At 56.1% G+C, this 14,285-nt stretch overlaps 1 protein-coding gene across 1 annotated transcript; it reads right to left on the reverse strand.

Moving 5' to 3' along the window:
- Nucleotides 1–5,784: 5,784 nt before the first annotated feature.
- Nucleotides 5,785–9,071, reverse strand: LOC129525410 (basic proline-rich protein-like; the record flags this gene model as incomplete). Its single annotated transcript, XM_063710825.1, has 4 exons — nucleotides 5,785–6,640; nucleotides 7,401–7,676; nucleotides 7,809–7,970; nucleotides 8,461–9,071. Coding segments are annotated over 4 exons (1,905 nt in total), but the record flags the coding sequence as incomplete, so codon positions are not given.
- Nucleotides 9,072–14,285: the final 5,214 nt, after the last annotated feature.

Here is a 14,285-nt window from a genome sequence, read left to right on the forward strand (position 1 = left end):
CAGCACCACGTGGACCTCAGCCGTCCCTGCGGGGTGATGCAAATCCTCCCGCACTTCTGCCTCCAGAGCAGGAACCAGCCCGCGGACCGCAGAGAGGCAGGATTTGAATACGGCCTCCTGCGCTGGTGGAGACGCTTGGTGGTTTTCCGTGTTGGGAGCTGGTGTCTGTGGCCAGGCCCCAGGTGGGGGCTGGAGGCTGGGACAAGGCTTGGCATTGCTGTTGTGTCCCAGGGCTGCCAAAACAAAGGGCCACACTCTCGGGGGCTCAAAACAACAAATGGATGATCTCATAGTTCCAGAGCCCAGACGTCCCAAATCCAGGCATCGGCAGGGCCGTGCTCCCTCTGGAAGCTCTCAGAGCGGGTCCTTCCCACCCTTTCCAGGTTCCCGAGGCGCCAGGTGTTCCTGGCTGTGGCTGCGTGGCTCCAGCTTCCGCCTTGGTTGGCGCATGGTCTGCCTCGCCTGTCTGTCTCCTCATCAATCATTGATTGCCCAGGCCCGGCCTACCCCAATGTGGCTTCATCTTCATGGTTCGCCATCTGCAAGGACCCCACTTCCAAACGAGGTCACATTCTAAGGTTCCCAGTGGACAGTATCCAACCATTAGTGTTGCCCCATCTGGGAGGACACCACTTAATGCAGAACAGGCAGTGAGGTGGGATGTGTGCTTGCAGCCCTGGGCGGGAGTCCTCACCCTGGGCGGGGGTCCTCACCCTGGGCGGGGGTCCTCACCCTGGGCGGGGGTCCTCAGGCTGGCCTTCACTCCCACCAGGCCCTGCCACACCTGGTCACCCGCTGCGGTCAATCCTGGCTACATGTGGACATGTGCCCTGCAGCTGGGGATGTATGGCCAGGCGTGTCCCCAGCACAGGGTGTAGGGGGCTTGGGGTTTGGCCATGACCCTCAGCCTGAGGGACGGGACTGGGCTGGACAACACTGTTATCCTCGCCTTCCCCATGACTCTTAGTCATAGATGGGGGACTCCTTCTTCTCTTCCCTTCGTCCCTGGTGGGGAAGCTAATGGGGGGCCTGGGCCTTGGGAGGGGTCCTACAGGGCTCCCTGGCCCTTGAATTCCTTTCCAGTGAGCCTCAGCTTTGCCTCTTAGAAGTTCTGGGATAGGACATCTGGGAGTACCCTTCAGCCTGGAGCTCGGCAGTGCCTCCCTGACTCTATGCAAGCCCTCCGGGACGACCAGCAGCCATCAGAGGCGGAAGCAGCCACAACCAAAGCTCTGGCCCTTCCCAGGGCCCACAGCACCTCCTTCCTCCCGAGGACGGGGCGAGCTGGGCACCCAGCAGCTGAGGTCAGGGAAGTCGAGTAGCAGCGTGGGGCAGCCTCACCTTCCTGGTGGCCGCAACCACCCCTTGCCCCACGCCCAGGCTCGGTGCCCCCCACCCCCCCGCCGGCCAGCCCAGGGACTAAGGAGGCATTTGGCCAGGTGCTGGGCACCAGGCAAATGGGCCCAGAGGGAGGCGATGCAAACAGCTGGGATTTGCATGAGCAGGTGCCCGGGTCTTCTGCACCCCTCCGTGTGTGTCCCAGGGTGGGGCAGGGAGCCCGGGACAGCCAGGGGCCTTCGTGACCCCTGGCCAGAAGTCCACCCCAGAACTCCCAAGAGGCAAAACTGAGGCAGCCCCCCAGACAGTGAAGGCACTGGGGCTCTCAGGGCAGCAGGGCACCTGTAGCCGCAGCCAAGAGCCAAATGTGGCTTCCTGGGCTCCCCAGGACCAGCGCAGGGCAGAGCTGGATGACCAGGCCCTGGGGTCCCAGCCCCGCTCATCCCCACCAGGCTGTGTAACTTTGGGCAGGTCCCTCAGCCTCCCTGGGCCTGCCTCATTTGTGAGATTTGGGGGAACAGCCGGTCACAAGGGGAGGGTGCCAGAAAGGTCCCTGCGTGCAGCAGACGTGAAGTGAGCTGTGTGTCCTTGTGTCCTCCCTATGAGGATGCCCCATCTCCCTGGGCTGCAGTGGAGGACATGGCTCAGGGAAGTGGTGGCAAGAGGACACAGTAGTGACCTGGTGACCCCAGACCCCTCCCACTGCCCCACTCCCTTTGCCCTCAGCTTCTGAGCCGCACCTGCCTTTGTAGGCTGCTGGCCAGACACTGCCCCTGAAGTCTCAGATCCAGAGCCCGTGGGGCTGGCCCTCCTTCCCAGACCCTCTTCCAGCACTGGGCAGCCCCTTCCAGAATGCCCCACCTCACCCCAGTGGGGCCGGCCCTTCACAGCCCAGGGAAGCGGGGATCCTCCCTGCTAAAGATAAGGAAACTGAGGCAAGAGGCAGGGGTGTGGCCAAAGCCGCACTGTCGTGGTCCCCACTCCTCTCATGCCCACCTGCCCTTCCCACCTGGGAGGAGGGGGTACAATCCTGCCCCTTCTCCCCACCTGGGCTGGCAGCGGTGTGAAGGTCCCTACCTGCCTGCCTTCTCCCCAGCACCCTGACACGCGGCTGCTGGCCAAGGCGCGGATGGAGCCGTCTGCCTACGTTGCAGGGTGTGCCTGTGGGCCCAGCTCTCAAGCCTCTCCTCCTCCTCTTCCCCGCCCACAACTCCTGGCACCTGGGCAGCCAATGCCAGCCCCAGGGAGCTGGCCCTGAACCAACACAGGGCACCACCTCACCTGCTCCACACGGCCGAGCCCACAGGCCTGCTGTCTCCAAAGCCACCCAGACACCAAGGGCTGGCCTTCCTCAGGTGTGATTGGCACCAAGGCCCTGGGGGCATGTCCGATTTGACTGGGAGAGGAGACCCTGTGTGGACATGGCTTCTAGGCCACTTAGATTGCTGTCATTGCCTCCTTTGGCGCTGTCCGGCAGGGTGGCCCGGGACCGAATGCAGCTGAAATCCACCCTGAAATGTGATGGGACAGGGCTCTTCACCTCAGTTTCCACAGTAAGTAGGAACAGGAGCTGCCTCAAGAGCACACGTCTCACGCCGGGGTGCTGGGCCCAGCTGTCCTGTGGAGGACAGGGAGGCAGAGGGACTGTCTCCTCCCTGCTGTGGCCCTGCGAGGCCATGGGGCATCAGCCCCCATGGTGTCTCATCTGTGCTGGAAAGGCTGCACAGCCGTGGGCCAGCTGTGAGTGATGTCCATTCACTGGTCAGCACCGGGGATGCTCTGTGAGGACTGTCCCTGCATCCGGAGTCAGGACAGGGTGCCAGTGGGACAGAGTGTGCCTCTGGAATCCCGCAGTCCTGGGATTGGATCCTGCATAGTTGTTGAGCTACTTAGCCACTCTGGGCCTCAGTACCTTGGAGTGTCAAACAGGGACTCTAATAGCCTGGCTTCTGGGAGGTTGCAGGTAACACATGAGGAGAACAGAGCCTGGGGGATACCTCTGTGTGCCCCTTCCCAAAGAGACTCCAAGGACCCCCTGTTCGGGGCCCCTCAAACCATAAACTCCAGGAATGGTGGGGGACAGTATCTGGGACTTGCTCTCTGGGACCCTGGTGTCCTCTCTAGTCTGGCCTGTCAGCCACCAGAGGGCGCTAAAGGACCATGGGCAGAGTCTGAGGCAGTGGTGGTAACGGGTGAAGGTGATGGTGGTGATGGTGATGATGGTGGCAGTAGTGGTGGTGGTGGTGGTGGTGGTAATGGTGGCAGTAGTCATGGTGGTGGTGATGATGATATTGATGGTCATGATGGTGGTGGTGACAATGATCATGGGGACCGTGCTGATGGCGGTGTTTGTGATGATGGTGGCGGTGGTGGTGATGGTGGTGGTGATCGTGGTTGTGCTGGTGATGGTGTTACTGATGAGTGTGGTGGTGATGGTGGTGGGCGTGAGGGTAGTGGGGGCAGTGATGGCATTACTGTTGATGAGGGTGGTGATGATAGTGATGGTGATGGTGGTGGTGGGAATGATGACGAAGATGATGATGATAGCGGTGCAAATGGCAGTGGTGGTGGTAGTGACTGTGGTGTTGTTGATGGTATTAGTGCTGATAAAGGTGGTGATGATGATGATGATGGTGGTGGGTGACGAAGGTGGTGGTGGTGATGATTGTGGTGGGGATAATGGTGGTGATAGTGGTGGTTATTGCAGTGGTAGTGTTGATCATGGTGGTGGTAGTGATGGTGGTCATGATGTTGGTGGTGTTGGTGTTGGTATTGGTGTTGGTGATGGTGATGGTGGTGGTAATAATCATGGTGATGATGATAGTAGTCATGGTGGTAGTGATAATGGTGACAGTGGAGGGGATGGTGGTGGTGATAATGAGTGTGGTGGTGATGGTGATAGTGTTGGTACTGGTGGTGGTGATGGTGATGTTAGTGGTGGTGATGATGGTTGTGGTGGTGGTGATGATAGTGGAGGTGGTAGTAATGATGGTGGTGGTGGTAGCTGGTAGTGGTGGCAGTGGTGGTGATGGTGGTGATGATTGTGGTGATGGTGATGGGGTAGCGGTGGTTATGGTGGTGTTGGTTGTTATGGTGGTAGTGATGATCATGGTGGTGGTGACTATAGTCACTGGTGATGCTGGTGTTCATGGTGATGGTGATGATGATAGTGGTGGTGGTTGTGGCAGTGCTGCTGCTGATGGTGGTGGTGATGATGAGGGTGATGATGACAATGAGTATGATGATGGTGGTGGTGATGACCGTGGTTGTGGTGTGTTGATGGTGGTGTTTATTGTGGCGGTGATGATGATGGTGTTAAAGATTGTGGTGGTGGTGATGATGGTGATGTTGGTGATGGTCTTGATGCTGGTGATGGTGGTGATGGAGATGATGATGGTGATGATTGTACCGGTGGTGTTGGTGATGGTGTGGTATGATGGTGGTGCTGATGGTCATGATGGTGGTGGGGGTGATAATGATCCTGGTGGTGGCGATGGTGGTGTTTTTGATAACGTGATAATGTTGGAGATGGTGGTGATGGTGGTAGTGTTGATGGTGGTGATTGTGGTGGTGATAATGGTGGTCATGGTGATGGTGATATCAGTGTGGGTGATGTAGTGGTGGGGATGGTTAAGATGTTGGTGATGGTGGTGGTGGTGGCAGTGATAGTTAGGATGATGGTGATGATGATGATGGCATGGGTGCTTGATATGGTTTGGCTCTGTGTTCCCATCCAAATCTCACCTCAAGTTGTAATCACCATAATCCCCATGTGTCAAAGGCGGGACCAGGTGGAGGTAATCGGATCATGGGGGTGGTTTCCTCCATGCTGTTCTCATGATAGTGAGTGAGTTCTCATGAGATCTGATGGTTTTATAAGCATCTGGCATTTCCCCTCACTCCATCCTGCTGCCCTGTGAAGAAGGTGCCTCTAAGTCTATGGGGTTGGGGGGCACAGTCCTTCATCTATCCTGGTCCTTCCCTCCACCTCTGTCTCCTGGACACCCAAAAAAATTGCAGAAGTTCTTCCCCAGCCACCTCTGGTTCAGTGCCAGGTCATGTTCCTCCCCGCTTACAACCTTCCATGGCTCCCTATTACCCTGACAATAAAACCCAAAGAAGCTCTGGAGCCTTGGCTTCTGGTGCTCTGCTGGGACCACTCTTCCCTGGAACTCCTGCTGGCTCCCTCTTGCCACTCAGATACTGGCAGAACCTGGAGTGGGTGCTGGCTTGCACTCACTCCATCCTGCTGCCCTATGAAGAAGGTGACTTGCTTCCCCTTCATCTCCGTCATGATTGTAAGTTTGCTGAGGCCACCCCAGCCATACTGAACTGTGAGTCAACTAAACCTCTTCCCTCGGTAAATCACTCAGTCTCAGGCAGTTCTAATACAGTGGTGATGGTAGTGGTGCTGGTGGTAGTGGTGGTGGTGGCTGGTTGTGGTAATTACAGTGGTAGTGGTGATGGTGGTAGTAATGATGATGATAGTGCTGATGGTGATGTTGGTGGCAGTGGTGAGGGCGGTGGCGGTGATGGTGACGGTGTTGGTGGTGGTTTTGGTGGTGGTGATGTTGGTGGCAGTGATGAGGGTGGTGGCGGTGATGGTGACAGTGTTGGTGGTGGTGGTTTTGGTGGTGGTGGTTTTGGTGGTGGTGATGAAGGCGGTGTTGGTGGTGGTGGTGGTTTTGGTGGCGGTGATGGTGATGGAGGTGGTGTTGGTGGTGGTGGTTTTGGTGATGGTGACAGTGTTGATGGTGGTGGTGGTTTTGGTGGTGGTGATGGAGGCGGTGTTGATGGTGGTGGTGGTTTTGGTGGCGGTGATGGTGATGGTGTTGATGGTGGTGGTGGTTTTGGTGGTGGTGATGGAGGCGGTGTTGATGGTGGTGGTGGTGATGGTGTTGTTGTTGGTGGTTTTGGTGATGGTGACGGTATTGGTGGTGGTGGTTTTGGTGGTGGTGATGGAGGTGGTGATGGTGGTGGTGGTTTTGGTGGTGGTGATGTTGGTGGCAGTGATGAGGGTGGTGGCGGTGATGGTGACAGTGTTGGTGGTGGTGGTTTTGGTGGTGGTGGTTTTGGTGGTGGTGATGAAGGCGGTGTTGGTGGTGGTGGTGGTTTTGGTGGCGGTGATGGTGATGGAGGTGGTGTTGGTGGTGGTGGTTTTGGTGATGGTGACAGTGTTGATGGTGGTGGTGGTTTTGGTGGTGGTGATGGAGGCGGTGTTGATGGTGGTGGTGGTTTTGGTGGCGGTGATGGTGATGGTGTTGATGGTGGTGGTGGTTTTGGTGGTGGTGATGGAGGCGGTGTTGATGGTGGTGGTGGTTTTGGTGGTGGTGATGGTGTTGTTGTTGGTGGTTTTGGTGATGGTGACGGTATTGGTGGTGGTGGTTTTGGTGATGGTGATGGTATTGATGGTGGTGGTGGTTTTGGTGGTGGTGATGGAGGTGGTGATGGTGGTGGTGGTTTTGGTGATGGTGACGGTATTGGTGGTGGTGGTTTTGGTGGTGGTGATGGAGGTGGTGTTGGTGGTGGTGGTTTTGGTGGTGGTGATGGAGGTGGTGATGGTGGTGGTGGTTTTGGTGATGGTGATGGTATTGATGGTGGTGGTGGTTTTGGTGGTGGTGATGGTGATGGTGTTGTTGTTGGTGGTTTTGGTGATGGTGACGGTATTGGTGGTGGTGGTTTTGGTGATGGTGATGGTATTGATGGTGGTGGTGGTTTTGGTGGTGGTGATGGAGGTGGTGATGGTGGTGGTGGTTTTGGTGATGGTGACGGTATTGGTGGTGGTGGTTTTGGTGGTGGTGATGGTGATGGTGTTGTTGGTGGTGGTTTTGGTGATGGTGACGGTATTGGTGGTGGTGGTTTTGGTGATGGTGATGGTATTGATGGTGGTGGTGGTTTTGGTGGTGGTGATGGAGGTGGTGGTGGTGGTGGTGGTTTTGGTGATGGTGACGGTATTGATGGTGTGGTGGTTTTGGTGATGGTATTGATGGTGTGGTGGTTTTGGTGGTGGTGATGGAGGTGGTGATGGTGGTGGTGGTTTTGGTGATGGTGACGGTATTGATGGTGGTGGTGGTTTTGGTGGTGGTGATGGAGGTGGTGATGGTGGTGGTGGTTTTGGTGATGGTGATGGTATTGATGGTGGTGGTGGTTTTGGTGGTGGTGATGGAGGTGGTGTTGGTGGTGGTGGTTTTGGTGGTGGTGATGGAGGTGGTGATGGTGGTGGTGGTTTTGGTGATGGTGACGGTATTGGTGGTGGTGGTTTTGGTGGTGGTGATGGAGGTGGTGTTGGTGGTGGTGGTTTTGGTGGTGGTGATGGAGGTGGTGATGGTGGTGGTGGTTTTGGTGATGGTGATGGTATTGATGGTGGTGGTGGTTTTGGTGGTGGTGATGGTGATGGTGTTGTTGTTGGTGGTTTTGGTGATGGTGACGGTATTGGTGGTGGTGGTTTTGGTGATGGTGATGGTATTGATGGTGGTGGTGGTTTTGGTGGTGGTGATGGAGGTGGTGATGGTGGTGGTGGTTTTGGTGATGGTGACGGTATTGGTGGTGGTGGTTTTGGTGGTGGTGATGGAGGTGGTGTTGGTGGTGGTGGTTTTGGTGGTGGTGATGGAGGTGGTGATGGTGGTGGTGGTTTTGGTGATGGTGATGGTATTGATGGTGGTGGTGGTTTTGGTGGTGGTGATGGTGATGGTGTTGTTGTTGGTGGTTTTGGTGATGGTGACGGTATTGGTGGTGGTGGTTTTGGTGATGGTGATGGTATTGATGGTGGTGGTGGTTTTGGTGGTGGTGATGGAGGTGGTGATGGTGGTGGTGGTTTTGGTGATGGTGACGGTATTGGTGGTGGTGGTTTTGGTGGTGGTGATGGTGATGGTGTTGTTGGTGGTGGTTTTGGTGATGGTGACGGTATTGGTGGTGGTGGTTTTGGTGATGGTGATGGTATTGATGGTGGTGGTGGTTTTGGTGGTGGTGATGGAGGTGGTGGTGGTGGTGGTGGTTTTGGTGATGGTGACGGTATTGATGGTGTGGTGGTTTTGGTGATGGTATTGATGGTGTGGTGGTTTTGGTGGTGGTGATGGAGGTGGTGATGGTGGTGGTGGTTTTGGTGATGGTGACGGTATTGATGGTGGTGGTGGTTTTGGTGGTGGTGATGGAGGTGGTGATGGTGGTGGTGGTTTTGGTGATGGTGATGGTATTGATGGTGGTGGTGGTTTTGGTGGTGGTGATGGAGGTGGTGTTGGTGGTGGTGGTTTTGGTGATGGTGATGGTATTGATGGTGGTGGTGGTTTTGGTGGTGGTGATGGAGGTGGTGATGGTGGTGGTGGTTTTGGTGATGGTGACGGTATTGGTGGTGGTGGTTTTGGTGATGGTGATGGTATTGATGGTGGTGGTGGTTTTGGTGGTGGTGATGGAGGTGGTGTTGGTGGTGGTGGTTTTGGTGATGGTGACGGTATTGATGGTGGTGGTGGTTTTGGTGGTGGTGATGGAGGTGGTGATGGTGGTGGTGGTTTTGGTGATGGTGACGGTATTGGTGGTGGTGGTTTTGGTGGTGGTGATGGAGGTGGTGATGGTGGTGGTGGTTTTGGTGATGGTGACGGTATTGGTGGTGGTGGTTTTGGTGATGGTGACGGTATTGGTGGTGGTGGTTTTGGTGGTGGTGATGGAGGTGGTGATGGTGGTGGTGGTTTTGGTGATGGTGACGGTATTGGTGGTGGTGGTTTTGGTGGTGGTGATGGAGGTGGTGATGGTGGTGGTGGTTTTGGTGATGGTGATGGTATTGGTGGTGGTGGTTTTGGTGATGGTGACGGTATTGGTGTTGGTGGTTTTGGTGGTGGTGATGGTGTTGTTGTTGGTGGTTTTGGTGATGGTGACGGTATTGGTGGTGGTGGTTTTGGTGGTGGTGATGGAGGTGGTGATGGTGGTGGTGGTTTTGGTGATGGTGACGGTATTGGTGGTGGTGGTTTTGGTGGTGGTGATGGAGGTGGTGTTGGTGGTGGTGGTTTTGGTGGTGGTGATGGAGGTGGTGATGGTGGTGGTGGTTTTGGTGATGGTGACGGTATTGATGGTGTGGTGGTTTTGGTGGTGGTGATGGAGGTGGTGATGGTGGTGGTGGTTTTGGTGATGGTGATAGTGATGGTGTTGTTGGTGGTTTTGGTGATGGTGATGGTATTGATGGTGATGGTGGTTTTGGTGGTGGTGATGGAGGTGGTAGTGATGATGGTGGTCATGTTTATGGTAGTGATGACAGGGATGATGCTGGTTGTGGTAATAGTGGTTGTGGAAGCAGGCCATGTTATAATGCTAGCAGCTTTGCTCTGGGTGGGAAGGCTCCAGGTACTCCCAAAGTAGGCACCTATAGGCTGCTCTGTAAATGTCCCTTTGTCCCCTAGCATGGCTGAAACCCTCATCCTGAGAGGAGAAGCAGATATCAGGTTCCTCAGTAAATGCAGGTTGGTGTTGAGCTCAGAAACTCAGAACTTGGCTCTGAGCAAATGGGACTCAGACCAGGGACCCCACAAGCCCTCAGGCCTGAGACCCTAAAATCCTAGTTCTGAGTGCGAGGGGCCTATCTTGGGGGCCCTGGGCAAGGCGGAGGGTCCACTAGACCCTGAAAGTCCAGCCTGAGCTCACATCCACTCCTCTAGCCTGGGTTGTTCTACAGCAGGTTCTGCCAGTGTCTGTGGTATGTGAAGAATGAGGAGGTTCCTCCAGATCCTCTAAGCCTATGGGGTTGGGAGGCACAGTCCTTCCTCTATCCTGGTCCTGCCCTCCACCTCCATCTCCTGGACACCCAAAAGACTACAGAAGTTCTTCCCCAGCCACCCCTGGTTCAGTACCAGGTCATGTTCCTCCCTGCCTACAACCTTCCATGGCTCCCTATTACCCTGACAATAAAACCCAAAGAAGCCTTGGAACCTTGGCTTCTGGTGCTCTGCCAGGAGCACTCTTCCTTGGAACTCCTGCCGGCTCCCTCTTCCCACTCAGATCTCAGCTCTCATGTCCTTCCTCAAGAGACCCTCTCACCCTAGACCACATCAGCACAGGGTGCCTCCCTCGGTCTCTTCCCCTGTGATCTGGTGTTAGTTTTCAGTATGCCTCACCCTCTGTAAAGTCTTTCATTTACTTTTTTGCTGTGTCCCCTGCATGAGACTATGGCCTGAGCATTCCCTGCCACCTCCCTGGGGCCCAGAACGCGCAGGTACAGACCACATGTTCTGAAGTCAATGAATGAATGAGTGAATCAATGGGTGACTGTCCAGGCGTGTCTCTGTGTGAGCACTGCCATCAAGGCAGAGACGGAGGTGTCTAGGGGAGGCTGCATTTTTGCAAGGAGCAACTTCCTGGCCCACACCCATGCTCTGGGTGGAAGGGCAGACACTGGGCCGGGGCTCCACTGTCTGCCCACTCTAGCCACGGGCACTGCTGCCAGGGGAGGAGGTGCCCAGGCGCTCACCTGCATCCATGCGTGCTGTCATGAGGGACATCCCAGCTGCCGACAGAGCAGCCTCTGCCTGCCCTCTACAGCGGCTTTCCTTCAGCGGCCTCTGTCTCCTTTGCTACAGTTGGCCCCGGGCAGGCTTTACGTTGGAACTTCCTTTGGAGGAGAAGGCACGCCAGTAGAGCAGGACTCCAACAGGGCCCAGCCCCTGCCCCCACGGGGCCTCTATCCCTGGGACAGCAGATCCCCTTTGGATCCCCAGCAACCCCGCTGGCCGACTGCAGAGGCTCAGCTCTCTCCTGCCAAGCCCTGCCATGCGAGGCTGGGCCCACGGGCTCAGAAGCTGACCCCAGCGTCCAGGAGCGCATGAGCCGTCCCTGACCGGGGTCCTCGGGCCTCCGCTGAGAGAGAAGGAGCTGCAGGCTGGCTCCCCACCTGCACCACAGGAAGCCTCCCCCCGGGCACATCCTTGGGTGCCATGTGGCATTTTATTTACAGAAAGATTTGCAACCCACTTCTTCTTTGTCTTAGAGGAGAGAAACCACCACCCAGAGTAGGGACCACTGGCCCAGGGTCCCCATGCCAGTGTGGTGGGCACCCCCAACCCAGCGTCTCCCTCTGAACCACACACAGTCTAGCCCCAGGTGGGAGGGAAGCAGCCCGGAGCCCCTCAGACAGGAAAAGCTGATGGTGGGGGCGTCAGGTCTGACCCCTCGGGGGGCGGCCCGAAGCCATGCCGTGGGGCAGCAGGGCCATGGGCAAGCTCTGCCAGTGGTGCCTGTGTCCAAGGCCTCCGGGCAGATCCTGAGTGCCCAGCAGTGGAGACCGGGAGTCCGGGGACCAGTGGAGCCGCACGTCCGTCCCCACTCCATTAAGTTCCCTGGCCCGGGCAGCGCCTGCAGCGTGCCACTGCTGTCTCGGCACCATCCTTGCAGCATCACCTTTTGCCTGTCCTTCTACTCTGGGAGGGCAACCTTGACCCCATCACAAGATGTGAACAGAGGTAGAGGCCGTAGGGGCCAGCGAGGCCGAATGACCTGCCCATAGCAATGCCGCCATGAGGCAAGGCCCACGCCCTCTCCCCTGCTGTCCTGTCCTGGAGCTTCCACGGCTGCAGGAAGACGTCTCCCTACCCCGCTCCCCACAGAGGGTGCTTGGCGGTCAGACGGCAGATCTGCAAAGGAAGGTGTACCCTTCTCAGTGTGCGCAAGGGCTGCCCGGCCAACTCCACCATTGAGAGCAGATGCTGGCTGTGGAGAGGCCGAGCGCTGCCCGGGCCCAGTGGCTGGGGTAGGGGGCTCCATGCACTGTCCATGAGGGCACGTCCATCTGGCATGTGTGCACCTGTGTGAGTGTGCTGTGTGTGGAGCGGGCACTGGGCCAGTGGTCAAGGCTGCAGTAGGACTTTCAGTGATTCCAGATCCTGTCTGGAAATGGGGATCATGAGAATTCCTTCCACTGAAGGGTGCGTAAGGCCTGAGCCAGTGTGCCTGGAACGTCCTGAGGACCAGCGGGGCCGGGGCCAAGGCCTGGACAGGGCCTGGGTAATTGCGAGAAGCAAGGACCAGCGTGTGTCTGTGTGTGTCACTGTGGGCACATGGTGTGTGTGTGTGTGCGCATATGTGTGGACACCGTGGGCATTTCTGTGTGGATGTTGTGTGTGTGTGTAGCTGCACTGTGTGTGCGGACAGCAGGTGTGCCTGTGGGTGTGTCTGTGTGACGCTGTATATGAGTGTATGTAGACACTGTGTGTGGCTGTGTGTGGACACAGTGTGTGAGTGCATATGTGTGTGTAGGTGGACTGTGTGTGTGTGGATCTGTGTGGATGCTGTGTGTGAGTGTATGTAGACACTGTGTGTGGCTGTGTGTGTGGACGCAGTGTGTGCGTGCATGTTTGTGTAGGTGCACTGTGTGTGTCTGTGTGGATGCTGTGTGTGAATGTATGTAGACACCGTGTGCGGCTGTGTGTGTGGAGGCTGTGTGTGTAGGTGTACACCATGTGTCTGTGTGGGCGGTGTATGTGTGTGTAGGTGCACCATGTGTGTCTGTGTGAACGCTGTGAGTGCATGTGTGTGCGTGGACACTGGCTGTGTGTGCATCTGTGTGGACACTGTGTGACTGCATGTGTGTGGCTGCACTGTGTGTGTGGACACTGTGTGTGCAAATGCTGTGTGTGTGTGAATGTGTGTAGGTACACCGTGTGTGTCTGTGTGGATGCTGTTTGTGAGAGTGTGTGTGTGTAGGTGCACTGTGTGCGGACACTGTGTGTCTGGCTGTGTGTGTGTGTGGACACTGTGAGTGCATGTGTGTATAGCTGCACTGTGTGTGTGTGTGTGTGCATGCTGTGTCTGTGAGAATGCTGTGTATGAGTGTGTGTGAATGTATGTGTAGGTACGCTGTGTCTGGACGCTGTTTGTGAAAGTGTATGTGTGTGTGTGTAGGTGCACTGTGCGTGTGGACACTGTGTGTGTGTCTATGTGGACACTGTGTGAGTGCATGTGTGTGTAGGTGCACTGTGTGGATACTGCATGTGTGTCTGTGTGGAAACTGTGAGTGCATGTGTGTGTAGCTGCACCGTGTGTGTGGACACTGCATGTGTGTCTGTGTGGAAACTGTGAGTGCATGTGTGTGTAGCTGCACCGTGTGTGTGGTTGTGTATGTGTCTGTGTGGACACTGTGTGTGTGTGTCTGTGGTGTGCAGGTGCTGGAAGGCAGGCTCTGCAGGTGCAGCTGGAGCTTCAAAGTGTGAGCATTGGGCCAGGAGGACCACAGCCTGGCTGATCCAGGGGAGAGAAGTCGTTTCTGAGGTTCTGGAAATGACAGCCATTGGTAAGCACCACACAGCCACTCATCCATGAACTCAACCATCCGATCACCCATCAGTTCATGCAGTCGTTGGATACAGATTTTTGCTATTCATTTATCTACTTATTTTTTAGAGATGGGGTCTCACTATGCTGCCCAGACTGGTCTCAAACACTTGGACTTGAGCAATCCTCCCACCTCGGCCTCCCACAGCACTGGATTACAGGCATGAGCCACCACAGCCGGCCTGGGGAGAGATTTATTGAGCAACTTCTATGTGCCAGGCACTGTGTCAGGGGGAGACACAGACAACAAACAAGGGGATACGTGAGAAAGAAGGAAAATCTATCGATGATTAAAATGGCTATGGAGAAAAATAAAGCAGGGGAGGCCCAGCGGCTGCAAGATTTTATTTTTAAATGGGCGGGTCGAGGAAGAATTCATGGAGAGGCTGCCATCTGTGCAAATAACTGGACGAAGGGCAGCCCATCTGCTGGTCTATCCACCCGCTCACTCACCCACCCACTCATGCACACATCCACCAGCACATATGCACCTCCTCACCCATCCCCACCCACCCAGCCATCCAGCCTTCCGCCAGCCTGCCCACCTGTCATTCACCCATGCACCCATGGCAATCCATCCCTCCATCCGTCCATCTGTCCATTCGTCTGTCCATCCATCCACCCGTCTGTCGATTCATCCA

Source organism: Gorilla gorilla, chromosome 9, assembly GCF_029281585.2.
Source record: "Gorilla gorilla gorilla isolate KB3781 chromosome 9, NHGRI_mGorGor1-v2.1_pri, whole genome shotgun sequence".
In the NCBI taxonomy this organism is placed as follows: domain Eukaryota; kingdom Metazoa; phylum Chordata; class Mammalia; order Primates; family Hominidae; genus Gorilla; species Gorilla gorilla.